Genomic DNA, 18651 nt, shown 5'->3' with positions numbered 1-18651 from the left:
TGTACATTGAATTTTAAAACTGCTTCTATGTTGGTTTTATTTTTCTCAGATTAAACTCCATGTTTCATACCCCGAGAAGACTGACCATGGAGAAAATGGCCTATAAGCGATTTAATCCACAGTACATGATCAGCAAGCGGATGGTAATCAGCATGCCCAATCTGCAAGATATCAAGCTGCCAGAGGGCCCTGCTAGAAATTCCTCACTTCGAAGAATAGAACCAGGCATTGGTAAGGGGGAGAGTGTGTTGAACAAATACAGTGTTTTTTCTGTTGCCTTTCTGGGTGATATCACTGAATGATTTTCACAGAAACGGTGTCAGATGCTGGAAGGGAATGGTGAGCCAGAGTCGTTTTGAGCTGGGGCCTGTCTGTGTTTCCTGTTGCATGTTAAATCAGTTGGGAGCCTGCTCTAAGCATTGCTGTACTACAAAAAACTGATTGGTCACAATAGGGATAGTGGGGAATCGCTTCCTGAGCCAGTAACTGTGTTCAGTCATAGAACCTAGAATATCCTGAGTTGGAAGGGACCCATAAGGACCATCAAGTCCAACTTCTGGCTCCACACAGGACCAGCCAGGTCAGAGCATGGGACTGAGGGCATCCTGCATACACTTCTCAAACTCAGTCAAGCTTGGTGCTGTGGCCACTTACTGGGGAGCCTGTGCCAGCGCCCAACCACCCTCTCAGTACAGAACCTCTTCGTAACATCCAACCTAAACCTCCCCTGTCTCAGCTTCTTATTGTTCCCTCGGGTTCTATCACTGGTCACCAAAGAGAGGAGATCAGCACCTGCCCCTTTGCTCCCCGTCATCAGGAAGCCACAGACCATGATGAGGTCTCCCCTCAGCCTCCTGTTCTCCAGGCTGTAGAAATCAAGAGACTTCAGCCTCTCCTCATAAGACTTCTCCTGCAGACCCTTCCCCATCCTCGTTACCCTCCTCTGGACACTCTCCAGTAGTTTTGTGTCCCTCTTGTACTGTGGCAACCAAAACCACACACAGTCCTTACCTGCTAGTTCTCAAATACCTTTAAATTTAGGCTTAGGCTTTTAGGGTTATCCCTGTTTAATAAAACAACTCCTATAGAAACAGCAATGTGTTTTTTTTTCCTTTTCCTTTTTCTTTCCCAGAATTGGTATTCTCATGTTAGACAACATGCTGATTAAAAGGGAATGGACATAGAAACATATTGGTGTCTCTAGCACAAGGGTAATCTTACTTAAATTTCATGCAGTGTAATTGCTTCTTCTTGTGATGTGGATTTGATAATTTTTTTTTATTATTGCTAGTTGTAAAGATACATTTTAACTCCCTGTTTACACTAATGAATGTATTGTTGGTTTGTTTGGGTTTTTTTTAGCTGTGAAAATGCCTTCCAAATCAGTCAGTATGTTCAAACTCCCAGAAATTCACTTCCCTCTGATGTTCCAGTGTGTTCACTCCTACTACACAGACTTCTTCAACCACCTTAGCAAAGCTATAAATACCTTACCTCCTGATAACTCAGCATTGCTGGCAAGGTACTTCTACCTCCGGGGACTTATTAGTTTGATGCAAGGCAAACTACTGAATGCACTTTCAGACTTTCAGAACCTAGATAAAACAGACTTAAGAATTTTCCCTACTGATCTTGTAAGAAAAATAGTTGAAACCATGCCTCCTGCTGAGCGTTCTCAAGCCGACCGCAAGCCTGAGCTGAAGAAGCTAATGAGTCGAGTGATGGAGAAACAAAGAGAAGTTATGAAAATGGATGATCGGGTGAAAAATTTTGAGTTGCCAAAAACTCACATGCAACTGGATGATTTTGTGAAGAGAATCCAGGAGTCTGGGATTGTCAGAGATCTAGACACTATACATCGGTTGTTTGATGCCCTGACAGTAGGTGAGTAGAAGACATGGTTTCAGTCCCCCACCTACATTGGCACAGTGACAATTTCAAACCATTTTTCATATGAACTACAGAAAAATTTTTGTCTGCAGTTGTTTTTAATTATTGTTTCCCATTTTTGGGGCCTCTAAGAAGTGACAATATGTGAGCTTCATAGATGATTTTGCTTAATGAGGATAATTACAGAATCACACAGAATCACAGAATCACAAGGTTAGAAAAGACCTTTAAGGTCATCAAGTCCAACCGTTCCTGTCCTATGCTAAACCATATCACTAAGTACCTCATCTACCCCTTATTTAAACACATCCAGGGATGGTGACTCAACCCCCTCACTGGGCAGCCTGTTCCAGGCCCTCACAACTCTTTCAGTGAAGAATTTTTTCCTAACATCTGATCTGACCCTGTCCTGGTGCAGCTTTGTGCCATTTCCCCTTGTCCTGTCTCCTGTCACCTGGCTGAAGAGACCATCGCCCACCTCTCTACAACCTCCTTTCAGGTAGTTGTAGGCAGTGATAGGTTTCCTTCACCCTCCTCTTCTCCAGGCTAAACACCCCCAGCTCCTTAAACATGATTTGCCCTCCAGCCCCTTTCCCAGCCTGGTTGCCCTTCTCTGGACTCACTCCAGGACCTCGATGCCCTTCTTATGGTGAGGAGCCCAGAACTGGACACAGTACTTGAGGTGCAGCCTCACCAATGCCGAGTAATTAAAAAGAATAGGTTTAATGTATACTATACTTGCCCCCACAACAAAGACAAGGACTTCATTTATTTGGGCCCAGAATTAACACATGGTTGTGTAGGTGAGGTATTTCGTCATCTGATGGTGTGCAGTTCTGCTTTGGCTTTGATGGTGAATAAAGTGAACATACGACTGTCCTAGCTGCTTCTGTGTTGCAAAGCCACTAGGTGACATGGCAAGGTGGCAGTCTGTTAAAAATCATAGAATCACAGAATGGTGAGAGATGGAGGGGACTTGATGGATCATCAAGTTCCAACCCCCCTGCTGTGGGCAGAGACACCTCTCACTAGACCAGGCTGCTCAAAGGCCCCATCCAACCTGGCCCTGAACGCTCCCAGGGAGGGGGCATCCACTACTTCCCTGAGCAACCTGTTCCAGTGCCTCATCACCCTTGTAGTGAAGAATTTTTAACTAATATCCAACCTAAATCTGCCCCTTCCAATTTAAAACCATCTCCCCTTGTCCTATCATGACATACTCTACTAACAAGTCCCTCATCAGCTTTCCTGTAGCCCCTTCACATACTGGAAGACCACTATAAGATCTACCCGGAGCCTCCTCTTCTCCAGGCTGAACAACCCCGACTCTCTGAGCCTGTCTTCATAGGACAGGTGCTCCAGCTCTCTAATCATCATACAGATCCTTTCCTGTTGGCTGACTGGATTTTTACCATGAATTTAAAAAGGCAACACTGGCACTACCTCTCTGTAGAGTAGGGTGTCAATGAGGATGCCGTATGCATGGGACTTATGTTCTAGGCTATCTGCAGAGGATCTGCTATCTTCTCTTGAGAAGAGGAGGCTGAGGGGAGACCTTATCACCACCTACAACTACCTGAAAGGAGGTTGTAGAGAGGTGGGCGATGGTCTCTTCAGGCTGGTGACAGGAGATAGGACAAGGGGAAGTGGCACAAAGCTGCACCAGGGCAGGGTCAGATTAGATGTTAGGGAAAAATTCTTCACTGAAAGAGTTGTGAGGGCCTGGAACAGGCTGCCCAGTGAGGGGGTTGAGTCACTTTCCCTGTATGTGTTTAAAAGATGGGTAGATGAGGTACTTAGGGATATGGTTTAGCATAGGATGGGAATAGTTGGACTCAATGATTTTAAAGGTCTTTTCCAACCTCGTGATTCTGTGAATCTTACTATAACAAGAGAAGCCTTTCGACTAAACTGTTTTCCAGCCCTATTCTTTTTTTCAGTTTTTGCACCTCACCTATTATGCTCAGGGGCATAATGTGAAAGTTAGTATCTTTTCAAGCTGTCTTTCTGTGTAAACATGTGTAACGATTTCTCACAGTAATCAAGTTTTTAAAAATTTTTAGGACATCAGAAACAAATCGACCCTGAAACGTTCAGGGATTTCTACAACTACTGGAAAGAAACTGAAGCAGAAGCTCAAGAGGTGAATCTGCCACCAGCAGTAATAGAGCATCTAGATAAAAATGAATGTGTCTACAAGTTATCCTGCTCAGTTAAAACAAACTATGGTGTAGGAAAAATAGCTCTGACTCAGAAGCGCTTGTTCCTGTTGACTGAAGGAGGACATCCTGGCTATGTTCAGATTGCTGCTTTCAGGGATATAGAGGTGAGCTTCAAGTAACTTCTTGTTCTTTTGCATGCTTCTGGATATAGGGAATGTGCCATTCTGCTATGAGATCTGTCTCTCAACTCAGAGTTTCACTAAAGGGTGTAGGAAACACCTCTGCAGTCAGTAAGTTATGAACGATTAGATAAAGTTATGGGTCTTCAGACCAAGAATATCAGAGCTGGTGTAGTAGAGTTTGGTAGGTGCTAGGGTGTTACTGAATAAAAATGTAGAGGTTGTAGCCTCTAGACATAGAGAGAGGCACAAAGCACAGAGCTAGAGAAGTTCATTAACATGAGCATTAAGTGTTCTTACTTGACTGTGGTGTCAGTGAGCTGACTTGTACTCACTGTGTAGCGTAGTCTGTATGATGCTGTTTGACATTCACATTTTTGTAAAACCATCTCTGCTTAATGGTGTAAGGACAATTGAAATCATTAGCAGTAATATAGAGAAAGTTGCCCTGTAGGATGAGTACTGTGCCTGATCTGTGACTGCATACTGTATCTTCCTAACTTCCTTTGTTTCCCTACATTTCCAGGATGTTAAGAGCACGACTGTAGCTTTCCTTCTCTTGAGAATACCTACTCTGAAGATTAAAACATTATCTAAAAAAGAAGCCTTTGAAGCTAATCTTAAAACTGAGTGTGATCTCTGGTACCTGATAGTGAAAGAAATGTGGGCTGGAAAGAAAATGGCAGATGATCACAAGGTACAAGCATGGGAATTTCTAACCAATTAAGTATGAAGTATGTGAGTTCTGTTTCTGTTCTAAATAATTTGTGCATCAATCTTAGAATTTCTAGGTTTCAGCAAATAATTGTTAAGTAATCTTCTTTTCTGCCCCTTTCACTCCCACGTAACGTGAGCCAGCAGTGTGCTTTTGCAGATCAGAAGGCCAATGGTATCCTGGGCTCCATCAGAAGAGGAGTGGCCAGCAGGGACAGGGAGAGAATTGCCCCTCTCTGCTCTGCCCTTGTGAGGCCCCAGCTGGAGTCCTGTGTCCAGAGATGGGGCCCCCATTACAAGAAAGATGTAGAACTGTTGGAGAGGGTTCAGAGGAGCCACGAAGATGATTAGAGGGCTGGAGAACCTCCCCTATGAAGAGAGGCTGAGGGAGCTGGGCTTGTTGAGCTTAGAGAAGAGAAGGCTGCAAGGACCTCATTGCAGCCTTCCAGTGCCTGAAGGGAGCAGAGAAACAGGAGGGGAATCAACTTTTTAAAAGGGTAGACAGCGGCAGGAAAAGGGGGAATGGATTGAAGCTGAAGGAGGGAAGGTTTAGATTAGATATTAGGGGGGAGTTTTTTACAGAGAGAGTGGTGAGGTGCTGGAACAGGCTGCCCAAAGAGGTGTTGGATGCCCTGTTCCTGGAGGTGTTCAGGGCCAGGTTGGATGGGGCCCTGGGCAGCCTTGTGTAGATGCAGGTTGGAGGTTGGTTTCCCTGCCTGTGGCAGGGGGATTGGAACTCTCTGATCCTTGGGGTCCCTTCCAACCCAGACCATTCTATGATTCTATGATTCTATGATTCAGCAAGGATTTGAATCGTTTTAGCCAAGATGAAGCAAAATGAGTCCTCTTCCACAAAGACCCAGCCTGAACATGGGTGTCTATCCCGTGTCTGCTGTATGTTTTCCATCAGTAGCGTTCATAAGGTTTCGTTTGCACATCCTGTATCAAGATTGTGCCAGACCTAAAATATTTCTCAGTGTAATGAATCAGTGCTGGTGCCCTGCTCTGTGACCTTGCTTGGGAGTGGAACACGATGTGGGAGTGGGGTTGGACTGCAAGTAGGATGAATTATGCTGCAGGGCAGCAAGTGGCTAGTGCTTGTGCTAAGCGTGACGTGCGTTGTGATTGTTAAACATGGAGACTTGTAAGAATGATGAGCAAGAGATAAACTACAGTAATACTTTTGTCTTTAGGATCCTCAGTATATTCAGCAAGCACTGACAAATGTTCTCCTGATGGATGCTGTGGTTGGTGCCCTGCAGTCTTCCAAAACCATATATGCAGCCTCTAAACTGTCTTATTTTGACAGGATGAAAAATGAAGGTCAGTCTCATCATGATGCTACAAAGCCTGCTGTTGTTGCCTCAGCTGTCTCAGCTCTTTCTGTTTATATTCTGGTTTTCAAACTGATGATCTTTAGAAATAGAAAAAGATGCTAGTCTGCACTCTCACAGATACAGTTTATGAGGTAGGATTAATAAAAGGCTTAGGGTTTGGGGGTTGGTTTTGCTTCTGTTCATCGGAACCTTAGTTGGTATGTGTGCCTGCATGTTGGATGATGTGTTCTTGTTTTGGTTGTTCAGACAACTTGGCTGTTGAATGCATGCTTCTGCTACCAGGATTCATACAGATGGAATCTGGGCTCTCCTACTCAGCTAAGACTAGAGAGAAAGAAAAGGGAGAAATGTAAATAAATGGTGTGGAACTGTTAGAAGAATTACAGATCTATTTCAGGCCTAAGTGTGCGCTTCATGACCTTTAAAAAATTTATTTTAGTGCCTATGATGGTCCCCAAAACAACTTCAGAGACATTAAAGCACAAGATCAACCCCTCAGCTGGTGAGACATTTCCACGGGCAATAGATGTCTTGCTCTATACGCCAGGTAAGATGATGTATTGCTTGCTTTATGTTAGCACAGCTTTAATTAGCCTATAAAGCATGTTATCTCCTAACACCTGGCTGATCTTTCTCATAGTCTGACATGCTTTGGTTGTGTGTTGAATACTAAACCAGGAAATCATTAAAAAAGAGCAGTAATATTGCATATTGAGGTCCTCCAAGGCATAGCTCTCACAGTCTTAATTTGTCTTCCTGTGTGCTTTATAATAGACTTCAACTACATCTTAATGTGCCAGTTCCTCATTATGGCTTTTGCATCATATATTGAGCAGGATGGATGAATGATGCTCTATTGTTGATCAGTATTTCCCCCCCTCCCCCCTTATTTTTCAGTAGAGTCATATAGGGGTATTTGGTTGAACCACATTGCAGGGAATAGTTACCACCTCCTAAAATCCCAGCCAGACCTATATAGAATGCTTTGGGTTGGAAGGGACCTCAAAGATCATCTAGTTCCAACTCTCTGCCAAGGGCAGGGCCACCCTCACTAGACCAGGTTGCCCAAAGGCCCATCCAGCCTGCCCTTGAACACTGCCTGGGATGGGGGAGCCACAGCTTCTCTGGGCAACCTGTGCGAGTGCTTCACCACCCTCACAGGGAAGAATTTCTTCCTGATGTCTAACCTAACCCTGCCCTCTTTCAGCTTGAAGCCATTGTCCCTTGTCCTAACACTGCACTCCCTGGTGAACAGTCTCTCTCCCACTTTCCTGTAGGACCCCTTTAAATACTGTTACGCCACAATTAGGTCCCCCTGGAGCCTTCTCTTCTCCAGCCTGATCAAGCCCAACTCTTGCAGCCCATCTTCACATGAGGGGTGCTCCAGCCCCCTGATCATCTTCATGGCCTCCTCTGGACTCGCTCCAACAGCTCTACGTGTTCAGTGACTCTCTTTGTATAGTGATCTAACCTTCTATCCATTGCATGCAATTTAAAGCCATCCCTGCCAAAACCATTATCAGTTTCCCTGGGAGGTTTTCTGTGATACTTGGCATGTTTGTATCTGGCCAATTCAAAAAGCCTTGAAGGAAAACAAAGAAAAAAAGAGAAAGAACCAGAAATGTAAAGGAGTGTGTGAAATGGTCATGAATTTAGGTAGCAGGTATGTTAGTTCTAGAAATTCATAACTCTTAATGTCATAACCTTACTAGTTTCTGATGTGAGTGCATCTAGAATTCCTAGTGTTTGGGCAATTTGAGACAAAAGGGGAAAGTTAGTGGGTCTGGCACTCTCTGTGGGTGGTGGTGGGTTCAGTTCTTCTTTCTTAGTAGTATGAAGCTTTTAGGTGGAGCTCTGATGGAAGAGATAGAAGGATTGGATTTATTAGTTGTATTTCATAGAGCTTAAAAGCCTCCCAGTTAGTGAGGTACATAGTCATCTATGAAAAAGGCTGTCTCTTTGAAGTGTAAGCTTAAATCATCAAGAGATAGATGAGAACATGCACAAATTCATTGTGAAAACCCTGTCACTCATTAAGTGGTGATGTAAGTTCCAGAACACAGATGTGTTTTGTTAGAAAGCTGCTCTGCTTTATATTATATTATATATAATAATGGTTTCCCCATGTGTCTCCAAAAGTAATTTATCTTCTTTTATCTCTCTCATCTTTTCTGCTTTATTTCTAGGGCATCTTGACCCTTCAGAAAGACCCGGCAACGCTCATCCGAAACTATGGTGTGCTTTAAATGAGGGGAAAGTGGTGGTCTTTGATGCATCTACCTGGTCTATTCAACAACACTGTTTCAAAATTGGCCACTCTAAACTGGTAAAGACTGACACACGTTACAGTTGCTGCATTAGCTTGGTGCTTTTCTTGCTGTAGCCTCTGTGAACCTGAATCACAGTTGTTCCTTAAAAGTTGTAGAAAAACAATTGAGCTATTTGGGCTTCAGTAACTTGGAGGAATGTAGAATTTTGAGAAAAAGGGAGAATTTTAGAGAAAATTGATTCATAATGAATCAAATCAACTGGTGAGATGTGATATTTGGAGGGTCTGTGGGTCCAGTGGCCTGAGTTTTTGGGGCAGAAAGGTTTTAAATGGTCAAGGAGAAAGAGTAAGAGAATCAATTAAAGAGAAAATGGGAAGGGGAGCCCTAAGAACAGGTGAAAAATCACCTGTGCTGAAGAACTGTAAACAGGGGAAAGGTGTAAGGAAGCCAGGTGGCTGATACCTATGTAGTGGTCGTGCTCTAAAAGAAGAGGACTCAACCAGCAAATTAGAGTTGCTTGTGAAAGACCATGTGAAAAAAACCCCACCTATCTGAATGAAAGGGGAAGCTTTTATTCAGAGCTACAGGCTGAGTGGAAAACATGCAGTAGATGAATACGCAGGAAAAGGGATTGGATAGGTTATTTGTATGAAAGCTGAGGAACGTTGCTGTTGGATGGGTGTAGGAGAGAGTCAGAGAGAGGTAAAGCTGCTGATGAGGAGCTGGGTGGAGGGAAGATGGAAATCTAGGAGAAGAGTTGGATGCTGACCTGTTCTAAAAAAGAGAAAGGAAAGAGGAGGAAAGTTTGGAACTGATGGGACTCAAGAGGGAGAGAACTGAAGAGCTTCTGAATTAGAAAAAGACGTTTTGGAGACAGTAGAGGAGAAGGCAATATTTTCTTAGACACCACTTCTAGCTGAAGTAGGAAGTATGTTTATATCAGATGGTTGGGATGGTTTCCAGTCTAGAAGAGAGAAATACCCTAACTTCTGTGGTTTCCTCTGATGCTCTTTTTAATTTTAGCTTTGTTTGGGCCAGGAAACACAGCTTTGAGTCAGTTACCAAAATACAGTCTTAATCTTATTTAATGAAGGATAAAGTAAGCTGAGAGATTTGTCCTCTCTCATTATTTATAGATAAAATACTGGAGTGCCAAGTCTTTGTTTCTTAATGTAATCACAAGAAAATTGTAGCATCTTAATACAGCTTTTTTCCATGTTCCATTAAAGAGTGATTTTCCTTCTAGATCTTACTTAATCCTGCTTTTCTCCCCCAGACTTGTATGATCATGGTAGAACAGAGTCAAGTGTGGATTGGTTCTCAAGACTCCATTATTTATATCATCAACACCCACAGTATGTCTTGTAATAAGCAGCTAAATGATCATCGTTCTGATGTCACAGATATCATTGTGGACAAGAAGAATGGAACACCCAGGTATGTTTAATGAATATTTTCCTTCTTAAAAATAAATATACAAATGTGAGGGACATCTAAACCACTGGAAGAATCATGGACATACGGAGAATATTCCTGTGGTTAAATAAAAAGCCATTTTATGTAGCTAAAACAATATTTACCAGCCTAGAAGATTTAGCCTGCAGTGAGCAGAGGCCTAGTTAAAGATCCAAAGGATACAGTATTGTGATTATTTCACTGAAACAAAGGCAAAAAGTTAACTTGTGGCCAAGGAAAAGGCGCCCATGTAGGAAACCAGTGACTGATTTTCCCAGATGTTGGGAATAATTTATTGTCTTAAATGGAGGCGGTGCTCATGCTGCTAATAGAAGACTTGATTTAGCCCATTTTTGTGGCTCCCATATTGTATATGTTAAACTGAGAGTTTCCTTTTTAAGGAAGGCACATTATGTACTTTGGAACAAAGAAGATAAAGGAATGCTTATTTGGACAATGATGAGAGCAGTCAGGAATTGGCAGCATCCAATGATGAATCAATACAGATGCATTTTAAGGAACATTTCATCTTTTGCTTTGAGCACATCATTGACTAGATGTTTACAGCATGCTTCTGGATTTTTCCTGCCTGTTCATAACAGAAATAATAAATTTAATGTGGTGTTCCAGCAAAATGCTTTTGATCTTTTGGTAGCATGGGGAAGAGTGTTGGCTGGAGGCCTTTACCTGTCATCTTTCCATGGGAGCAGGAACTCCCAGGCCAGAGCACACATCAGATGCAGCTCTGGCAGTAGATCAGCAGTGGTAACTGGGTTTCAGGGAGAACTTGCTTATTGGATTCTTCTGAAAAAAAAAGTTTTCTCATAAGAATACAACAGATGTTAAGGTTAAAAAAAATGATAATATAATTTATTTTCTCAGGTGCAGTAGTAAAGAAAAACAATTTTGAGTTGTTTTTGTCCAAACTCAACAAAAACTTGACAAACTGTGGGACACAAGGGGAGATGGCCAGCCCCTTTTCAGTGGTCTGTGGGGACAGGACAAGGGGCAATGGCTGCAAGTTGGAGCACAGGAAGTTTCACACCAATATGCAGAACTTTTTCCCAGTGAGGGCGACAGAGCCCTGGGACAGGCTGCCCAGGGGGGTTGTGGAGTCTCCTTCTCTGGAGATATTCAAGACCCATCTGGATGCCGACCTGTGTGACCTGTCCTAGGGACCCTGCTTTGGCAGGGGGGTTGGACCTGATGATCTCTGGAGGTCCCTTCCAACCCCTACGATTCTGTGATTCTGTGATTTGAGAGGAAAAAGAGAGAAAATCCAACAGGCAACAATGTTGAGGGGAATTAGGGAAAATTTTTGTTGTACTTAACTCCTCATGCATGATGCAATACGTACTCTAGTTTACCCAGAACTCTGAATTAGCCTGCAGTGTTTCCATTGATACAGAGTTTGTAAAGTGTAATCTTAAGGAAGAGAAAAAAATATCTCTACTAGAATAATTTGACCCCAGTAAGAGATGTAAGCAGCTTGAAAAATCAGCAGCCTGGCTGCAACCCAGAGCTGTGGTTGCTTACATGCGTTTTCAGCTGTCTGTAGACAGCCACCTAGAATGTGGTGAGGGGAGAAAAGAAGTTTAGATCCTTCTCTAGGCATCGTGGTGGGCATGGGATGGACATGCTCCTGTCAGCTCAAGACTCTGGTCACAGAATCACAGAATGGTAGGGGTTGGAAAGGACCCCTGGAGATCATGTAGTCCCCACTGCTAAAGAAGCATCACCAAGAGCAGATTGGACAGGAAAACATCCAGGTGGGTTTTGAATATCTCTAGAGAAGCAGACTCCACAACCTCTCTGAGTAGCCTGTCCCTGTGCTCTGTCACCCTCACAGTGAAAAAGTTTTTCCTTATGTTCACATGGAACCTCCTGTCCTCCAGCTTGCACCCCCTGCCCCTTGTCGTATCACTGGCCATCACTGAGAAGAGCCTGGCTCCATCACAGAATTACAAGGTTGGAAAAGACCTTTAAGATCATCAAGTCCAACTGTTCCTGTCCTATGCTAAACCATATCCCTAAGTACCTCATCTACACTGTCTGTTAAACACATCCAGAGATGGTTACTCAGCCCCCTCCCTGGGCAGCCTGTTCCTGACAGCTCTTTCAGTGAAAGATTTTTTCCTAACATTTAACCTGACCCTGGTTACTGTGCTTTAGTTTCTCAGTCTCTGAAATAAAGAACATTTATTTACCATTAAATCAGTTACTTTGCAAGCAAGCCTCTTAGGTGCACATGCTCTGCTCCAAACATGAACACACACCACTATTGCTACTGGTTTTATTTCATCTGTACCAACAGTGAAGCGTACTCAAGCAGTTTAGATGGAACAGTGATTGCTTGGAACATCAGCACTCTGAAAGTTAACCGTGCCTCTCAGCTGCCCTGCCAACATCTCACTTCTATCAAGCTTCATAATGACCAACTGTGGTGCTGTAAGTTGACTCCTCAAATAATTAAAAGTAATATTAAATAAAAAGACATCTTATCTAATGTTGTATTAGACAGAACAATACATTAACCTCAGACTCAGACTTAGGTGTACATGATGTCCTTCCCCCATTCTCCACATAGGCTGTTTAAGCAGTTTTCTGTAGGTAATGCCTCCAGAACACTTCACTACATAGATGGCTGGCTTGGATCACTCCTGGGGCATATGGCTTCTGGCTACACTGTATTTGTCTGGCCTCCCCTGGCAATGCCTGTAAATTGAAATGGAAGACTTTGAAAAGTCCTTTTAAAGTTTAGAAGGGCAACAGCAGTTTCAAATTGTCTGGTATTTAACAGTGTTGGTCTGATTTGGTAATCCCCAGACCTGCATTTTGGACACTTCTAGGAATGTGTCATCCCCTCTGTAGGAGTTCAGATGGATAAAGTAGAGCTTTGTGCTACACTAAACCATCATCTTGAAGTGGTTTCATAAATGGTCACTGGCTCAAGAATTTTGCACTGATTCCCAGTGCTGCCATACACGTGAGCCTGGATCCAAACATCCCCTTACAGAAAGCAGGTAGAGCCTTGGGAAATTCCTGCTCCTGCTGTGGTTGGGTGAGGACTCAGCCCTGATGACTTTGTAGCGCTTTGACTCAGGTCTGTAGATAAAAGTAATTGTGTAATTGGGAACCCAAGTCTGAAATGTTCTAATTTTAGGGAGTTTATTTCTTCTCTCACCTTTTTTGGGCTCCAAGGTGTATGTTCTGCAGAGTAGCAGCCAGTATTTGGAGAAAGAACAGATGTAAAAAACAGATACTCTGAAAACCAGGAAGAAAGAACTCAGGGATTTCACTCCTGATTGAGACACAAGACAGTTGTTGTTTATTAAAACATCTGTTATTAAAATGTTAACCATTTTATTTTGCCTTTTAATGGTTTATAGAGATGGAGGAAGTGGTCACTTCTGTCACTAACTCTTTGTCTTTAATACTGAAGGTACTGGAAGTTGCATTCTTGTAGTGTCAACTCAGGAATTTCAACTGCAGATGAAAATTGAGCATCACCTGAAGGATGTGTGTTCCTATTTGCTCTGCTTCCAGCTCTTCCCTGAGGTATTACATTTAAACTGTTTATGGAGTTTAAAGGAAGCACAACTAGGTAGCATTACAAGCCATAGTTACTTCTCACAATATACTTCTTGCCAGCAGTCCTCATGTTAAACATCTTTTTGTCCTTCAGAGAGATGAAGTGTGGGCTTCTTACGCAGGGAGCAGTGACCTGTATGTTTGGAACACCAAAGAACTTTCAAGTGTGCCTCAAAAGATTCATCTTCAAGATTGCTCTGAGATTACTTGCATGATAAGAGTTAAAAATCAGGTGAGAGGCATTTGGACTTTTTTTATCTGTTGTGGAATTCTTTCCTAATGTGTCAGAGGGATGGGATGCCATCCAGACAGCAAGCGGGTTCAGGTGAATCTCACGAGGTTCAACAAAGCCAAGTGCAGGGTCCTGCACCTGAGTCAGAACAATTCCCATTTATCCATACAGCTTAGGAGATGGTGTGCTGGAAGGCAGCCATGAGGAAAAGGACTTGAGGGTACTCATGGATGAGAAGCTGGATGTGAGCCCCCAATATGTATCTGCAGCCCAGAAAGCAAACTGCATCCTGGGCTGCATCAAAAGAAGTGTGGCCAGCAGATGGAGAGAGGGGATTCTGCCCCTCTGCTCTGCTCTGGTGAGACTTTACCTGCAGTACTGTGTCCAGCGTTGGAGCCCTCAGCACAAGAAGGACACTGACCTGTTGGAGCACGTCCAGATAAGGGCCACAAAAATGATCCAAGGGCTGGAGCACCTCTCCTGTGAAGACAGGCTGAGAGAGTTGGGCTTGTTCAGCTTAGAGAAGAGAAGGCTCTGGGGGACCTTATAGTGGCCTTCCAGTACCTGAAAGGTGGCTATAAGAAAACTGGGGAAGAACTTGTTACAAGGGCATGGAACAATAGGACAAGGGGAGTTTTAGGTTGGATACTAGGAAAAAGTTCTTCACTAAGAGGGTGGTGGATCACTGGCACAAGTTGCCCAGAGAGGCAGTGGAGGCCCCATCCCTGGAGACATTCAAGGTCAGGCTTGATGGGGTTCTGAGCAACCTGATCTAGTGCAGATGTCCCTGCTTACTGCAGGGGGGGTGGACTAGGTGACTTCTAAAGGACCCTTCCAGCCTAAGGTGTTCTCTGATTCTATACTAAAGTTTTGTCTGTTGGCAGCTCTTTGGGCTGACCTTAGTTACCTTCCCTACGTGCTAGTTTAAAATGTTGATTCCTCTTTGAAATCAGAGAAGCTAATGACTGCTGAACCCAAGTGGCTGTTACAGCTACACCCCAAAATACATATCAAGCCAAAGGCCTCATCAGTAATTAAACATGTGGTGGCTATTATTAGCCATTGACATTTTCAGGGAACCATAGAAATGGGAAGTTTAGGTCCCTTGCTATTTAGTCTCAGGGCTCCTAAGTCTCAGCTTTGGAGGAGATTAATAGATAAACAATAAATGCCAATTACCTGCCCTGTTAGGTGACTTTTTTCTTGTTCAGTTGCCACATTCTGAATTCAACAGAGACCAAAGGAGCCAGCAGCTCCCTACCTTAGCATCTGTGTCCCTGTCATCATCAGCCTCAGGCTGTGTACCTGCTTTTTCTGTGTGGTAGCAAATGACTGTAGTAGTGATACCACCTGGAGAGGTTTGGGATTAATTTGCAGATGAACAGCTAGTATCTCTCTACTAGAAAAGCAACTTTCTGAGTTATCTTTTTGAATTACCTTTCTCAGAGTGCCTAATGAAACAGTGAAGCTCTCTCTGTATTCAGCACTTGGTTAGATTTGTGAACTGAAGTGAATAAACCTTTTGAGATATTCTCCTCCAAAGTAGAGATGGAGTTCAGTAGGACCCTGCTTTGGCAGGGGGGTTGGACCCAATGATCTCTTGAGGTCCCTTCCAACCCTACAATTCCATGATTCTGTGATGTATTTAAGCCCTGTTTTAAGGGAATTAGAGCATTATTTGAAAACCCCAAGGCATTAAACTCTCTTTTTCCTCTTCTCCTACTTCCTTTTCCTCCTATTCCTCAACCAGCTCCATCTTAACTAACATTGTAGTCCAACTCACTGGTACAAAAGGAATGACTAGAAAGTACCCCTCTGTGATCCGTGTCCTGAACCTGAGCGTTCAATGTGCCATCTTTCAGCTTGCCAACATCTTGTCAGCCTCTGCTGTCTGAGGGGAAGCCTGGAGGTTGATTAGTAGTTGTAGCACCTATACTCCTCTTCTACACAGCATTGTAGTTACTGAGAATGAACTTGCAGCCTGGTAAAGGCTAACAACTGCATTGGTTGGGTCATCTGCCACAAGCTGGCTTTCAAGTGCTTTAATTAAAGAGAAGTCATTGTTTGTCTCTAAGAAAACTGAGACAAAACCAACTGCTTAACATGTCTAGGGTGCTCTCTGGCTGGCACACTTTGCTAATGCACAGCAGTGAGTACTTGCTCTGTACAAAATGATGCTCAAGAAGATGCACCTGTACTCGGCATTGGTGAGGCTGCACCTCAAGTGCTGTGTCCAGTTCTGGGCTCCTCACCATAAGAAGGACATTGAGGCCCTGGAGCGACTCCAGCGAAGGGCAGCCAGGCCGGGGAAGGGGCTGGAGGGGAAATCCTATGAGGAGCAGCTGAGGGAGCTGGGGATGTACAGCCTGGAGAAGAGGAGGCTGAGGGGAGACCTTATCACCGCCTACAACTACCTGAAGGGAGGTTGTAGAGAGGTGGGTGATGGTCTCTTCAGCCAGGTTGTCAGGGCCTGGAACAGGCTGCCCAGTGAGGGGGTTAAATCACCATCCCTGGATGTGTTTAAAAGATGTGTAGATGAGATGCTCAGGGATATGGTTTAGCATAGGACAGGAATGATTGGACTTGATGATCTTAAAGGTCTTTTCTAACCTTGTGATGCTGTGAAGACCATGGCTGTTCTGCTCTGCCAGATCACATGCATCTGACCCTGGATTCTGCCTCTTAATGGTGGCAATAACAATGCTGGTTTAGGGAGAGCATGTGAACCTGGCCTGTATCTTCAGTCCGTTCCCCTTAAGCTCCCTCAGTGTCCATGGTTCTTATTTAGGGGTGCTAAAATGTGCACCTCTACCTCAGTCTTTCATGATCTAGTTTTGAGCCCAATCTCTGTGAGTCTGATCGCAGGTTGAACTTGCTGATGCCACAGTTTCCATTGGCAGCAGCTTCAAGAAGTTCACTGCCAGCCACTGCCAGTACAGAGAAGTACTTTCTTTCATGTGAAACTGAACTCTTACTGGTTTCCACACATCTCTCTTACTTCTCTAATTGCAGGATGTGTTGAACAATGCTGCTACAGTTTATCTGCACTTTTGGGATGTTCTGAACCTTAATGGGATCCCTCCTTAGCTGCCTTCTCTCCAGCCTAAGGAGTCCTGGCTTTGTCCATCTTTACTCCTATTGCAGCTGCTTCCTTTCTCTTGATAGTTTTAGATTTTCTTCCCTGGCTTTTCTCTGGTCTCACAGTGCAGATGGCAAAGCTGCACACAGATACAGGCGTGCTGCTGTGGTTTGTACAGTGGTAAAGTGACACTTTCCCTCTTACCCTCTGCACTGGGTCTGTGGAAACAAAGCCAAGTCAAGTTGCTGAGGTGAGAAGCTCCTGTGCTGGCACTATCAGCAGCAGAGTGCTTTAGGGTGGCATATGGGGGTTTTCCTGAATTGGAGAAACCTCAAGGGTGCAGAGAGAACCAGGAAACCATAGGAGAGCAAAACTCACCTGTCCCCTAGACTGAAATGTAAAGTATTGCAAATTATTGTGGTTTTGGGTTTTGTTTTCACTCCAGATGTGGATTGGCAGCAGTGGAAGATCACAAGGCAAAAGCAAGGGGAAGATATATGTGATCAATGCTGAGAAAAAGACTGTGGAGAAAGAGCTGGTTGGTCATGCTGATACAGTAAAGGCGCTGTGCTCGGCAGAGGACAGATACATCCTCAGTGGCTCTGGAAAAGAAGAAGGGAAGATTGCCATTTGGAAAGCTGAGTAGTTAAACTCTTCCAGGTAGTTCTTACCTGTGCTGGAAATCAGTGCAAACCTCAGGCTGTGTTTAGTCCAGCATTCTGCAGATATTTCAACCACCCATCAGTGTTACTTTATTTATTGAGTTATTTTAACACCAGTTTTGTTGTAGCAAATTGAAATAGGAGTGAATCTCTTCTTGCACCTTGTACTGAAATGTGAAGGGAGGGGCGCTGGCTGTCGTTGTGAAAGGTCAGGGTTATAGGCCATGCTGCACATTGCATCAAGAGAGCCAAAGCCAGGCCAGTAATTCCACTGGAGAGCATTTTTTGGGCAGTGGATGGGCTGCCTGAAAAGCAGGATCAGACCCTGTCCTTTTTACAGCCTGCAAGAGCTGGAAATGGCTGCTGAAAAGAAAAACACCCAGGTGTTTTTGTTGGATTTTGATGGAGTTACTGTAAATGCTGAGTATCTTTCTGAACTAGCAGCCACATTTAGCTGGGAAGACTGTCCATTACCCCTGTATGTATATTTATGGTGCTGTATAATTTAAAATGTAGACACAGACAGGCTTTCCCTCATGGCACTGAAAGCTCCCTGCTGGGGAAACAAGATACTTGGATCTTCTTAAGGACTGTTTTTACTTCTTTAACTTCTTTTTCCTTTAAAACCAACGCACAGCACTTGGCATTTCTAACAGTTTGTGAAACTGGTTTTCTTTTTTCATTTAATTTATTTAAATTCCATATATATTCTACCTGCTTTTGGAAGGAACATTTTGGTTTACTGTGCAAAAAAACCCCTCTGCCACCCCTCCCTTCAGGTGCCATTTCTGTAATGGGAGGAACTGCTGTTATTTTGTCTAGAACCTGATTTATTGTTTAAGTACTCCAAAGTCCTCAGACTACTCCTTAACTACTGAAGCAAGCATCACTGGACTGCAATCTAGAGGATTCTCCTAATCAGTGTTTCCTTATCACTTTCTGATGTATGTTGTCATCTTCATCAATGGCAGTTATCAACAAGTAAGTGTTCCAGGCCAGGTTGGATGGGGCTTTGGGCAACGTGGTCTAGTGAGGGTGTCCCTGCCCATGGCAGAGGGGTTAGAACTAGATGGTTTTTGA

At 43.7% G+C, this 18651-nt stretch overlaps 1 protein-coding gene across 1 annotated transcript in view; it reads left to right on the top strand.

Moving 5' to 3' along the window:
• The window catches only part of DENND3 (DENN domain containing 3), a gene marked incomplete at both ends in the record, with an annotated part of 45355 nt that extends 27800 nt beyond the window's left edge, over window positions 1-17555 (top strand). Inside the window, 12 exons of the mRNA XM_084280598.1 lie at window positions 50-231; window positions 1363-1884; window positions 3954-4216; window positions 4758-4928; window positions 6139-6268; window positions 6722-6829; window positions 8469-8608; window positions 9829-9989; window positions 12322-12455; window positions 13450-13565; window positions 13693-13830; window positions 17355-17555. Of these exons, the coding sequence (XP_084136724.1) occupies window positions 50-231; window positions 1363-1884; window positions 3954-4216; window positions 4758-4928; window positions 6139-6268; window positions 6722-6829; window positions 8469-8608; window positions 9829-9989; window positions 12322-12455; window positions 13450-13565; window positions 13693-13830; window positions 17355-17555 (2266 nt within the window). The remainder of the gene's footprint in view (window positions 1-49; window positions 232-1362; window positions 1885-3953; window positions 4217-4757; window positions 4929-6138; window positions 6269-6721; window positions 6830-8468; window positions 8609-9828; window positions 9990-12321; window positions 12456-13449; window positions 13566-13692; window positions 13831-17354) is intronic.
• Window positions 17556-18651: the final 1096 nt, after the last annotated feature.

The sequence above is a fragment of the Gallinula chloropus genome (genome assembly GCF_964237585.1).
Source record: "Gallinula chloropus genome assembly, chromosome: 2".
NCBI lineage: Eukaryota > Metazoa > Chordata > Aves > Gruiformes > Rallidae > Gallinula > Gallinula chloropus.
The sequence above is the reverse complement of the archived record's forward strand: the minus strand, read 5'-3'. Positions and strand labels throughout refer to the sequence as shown.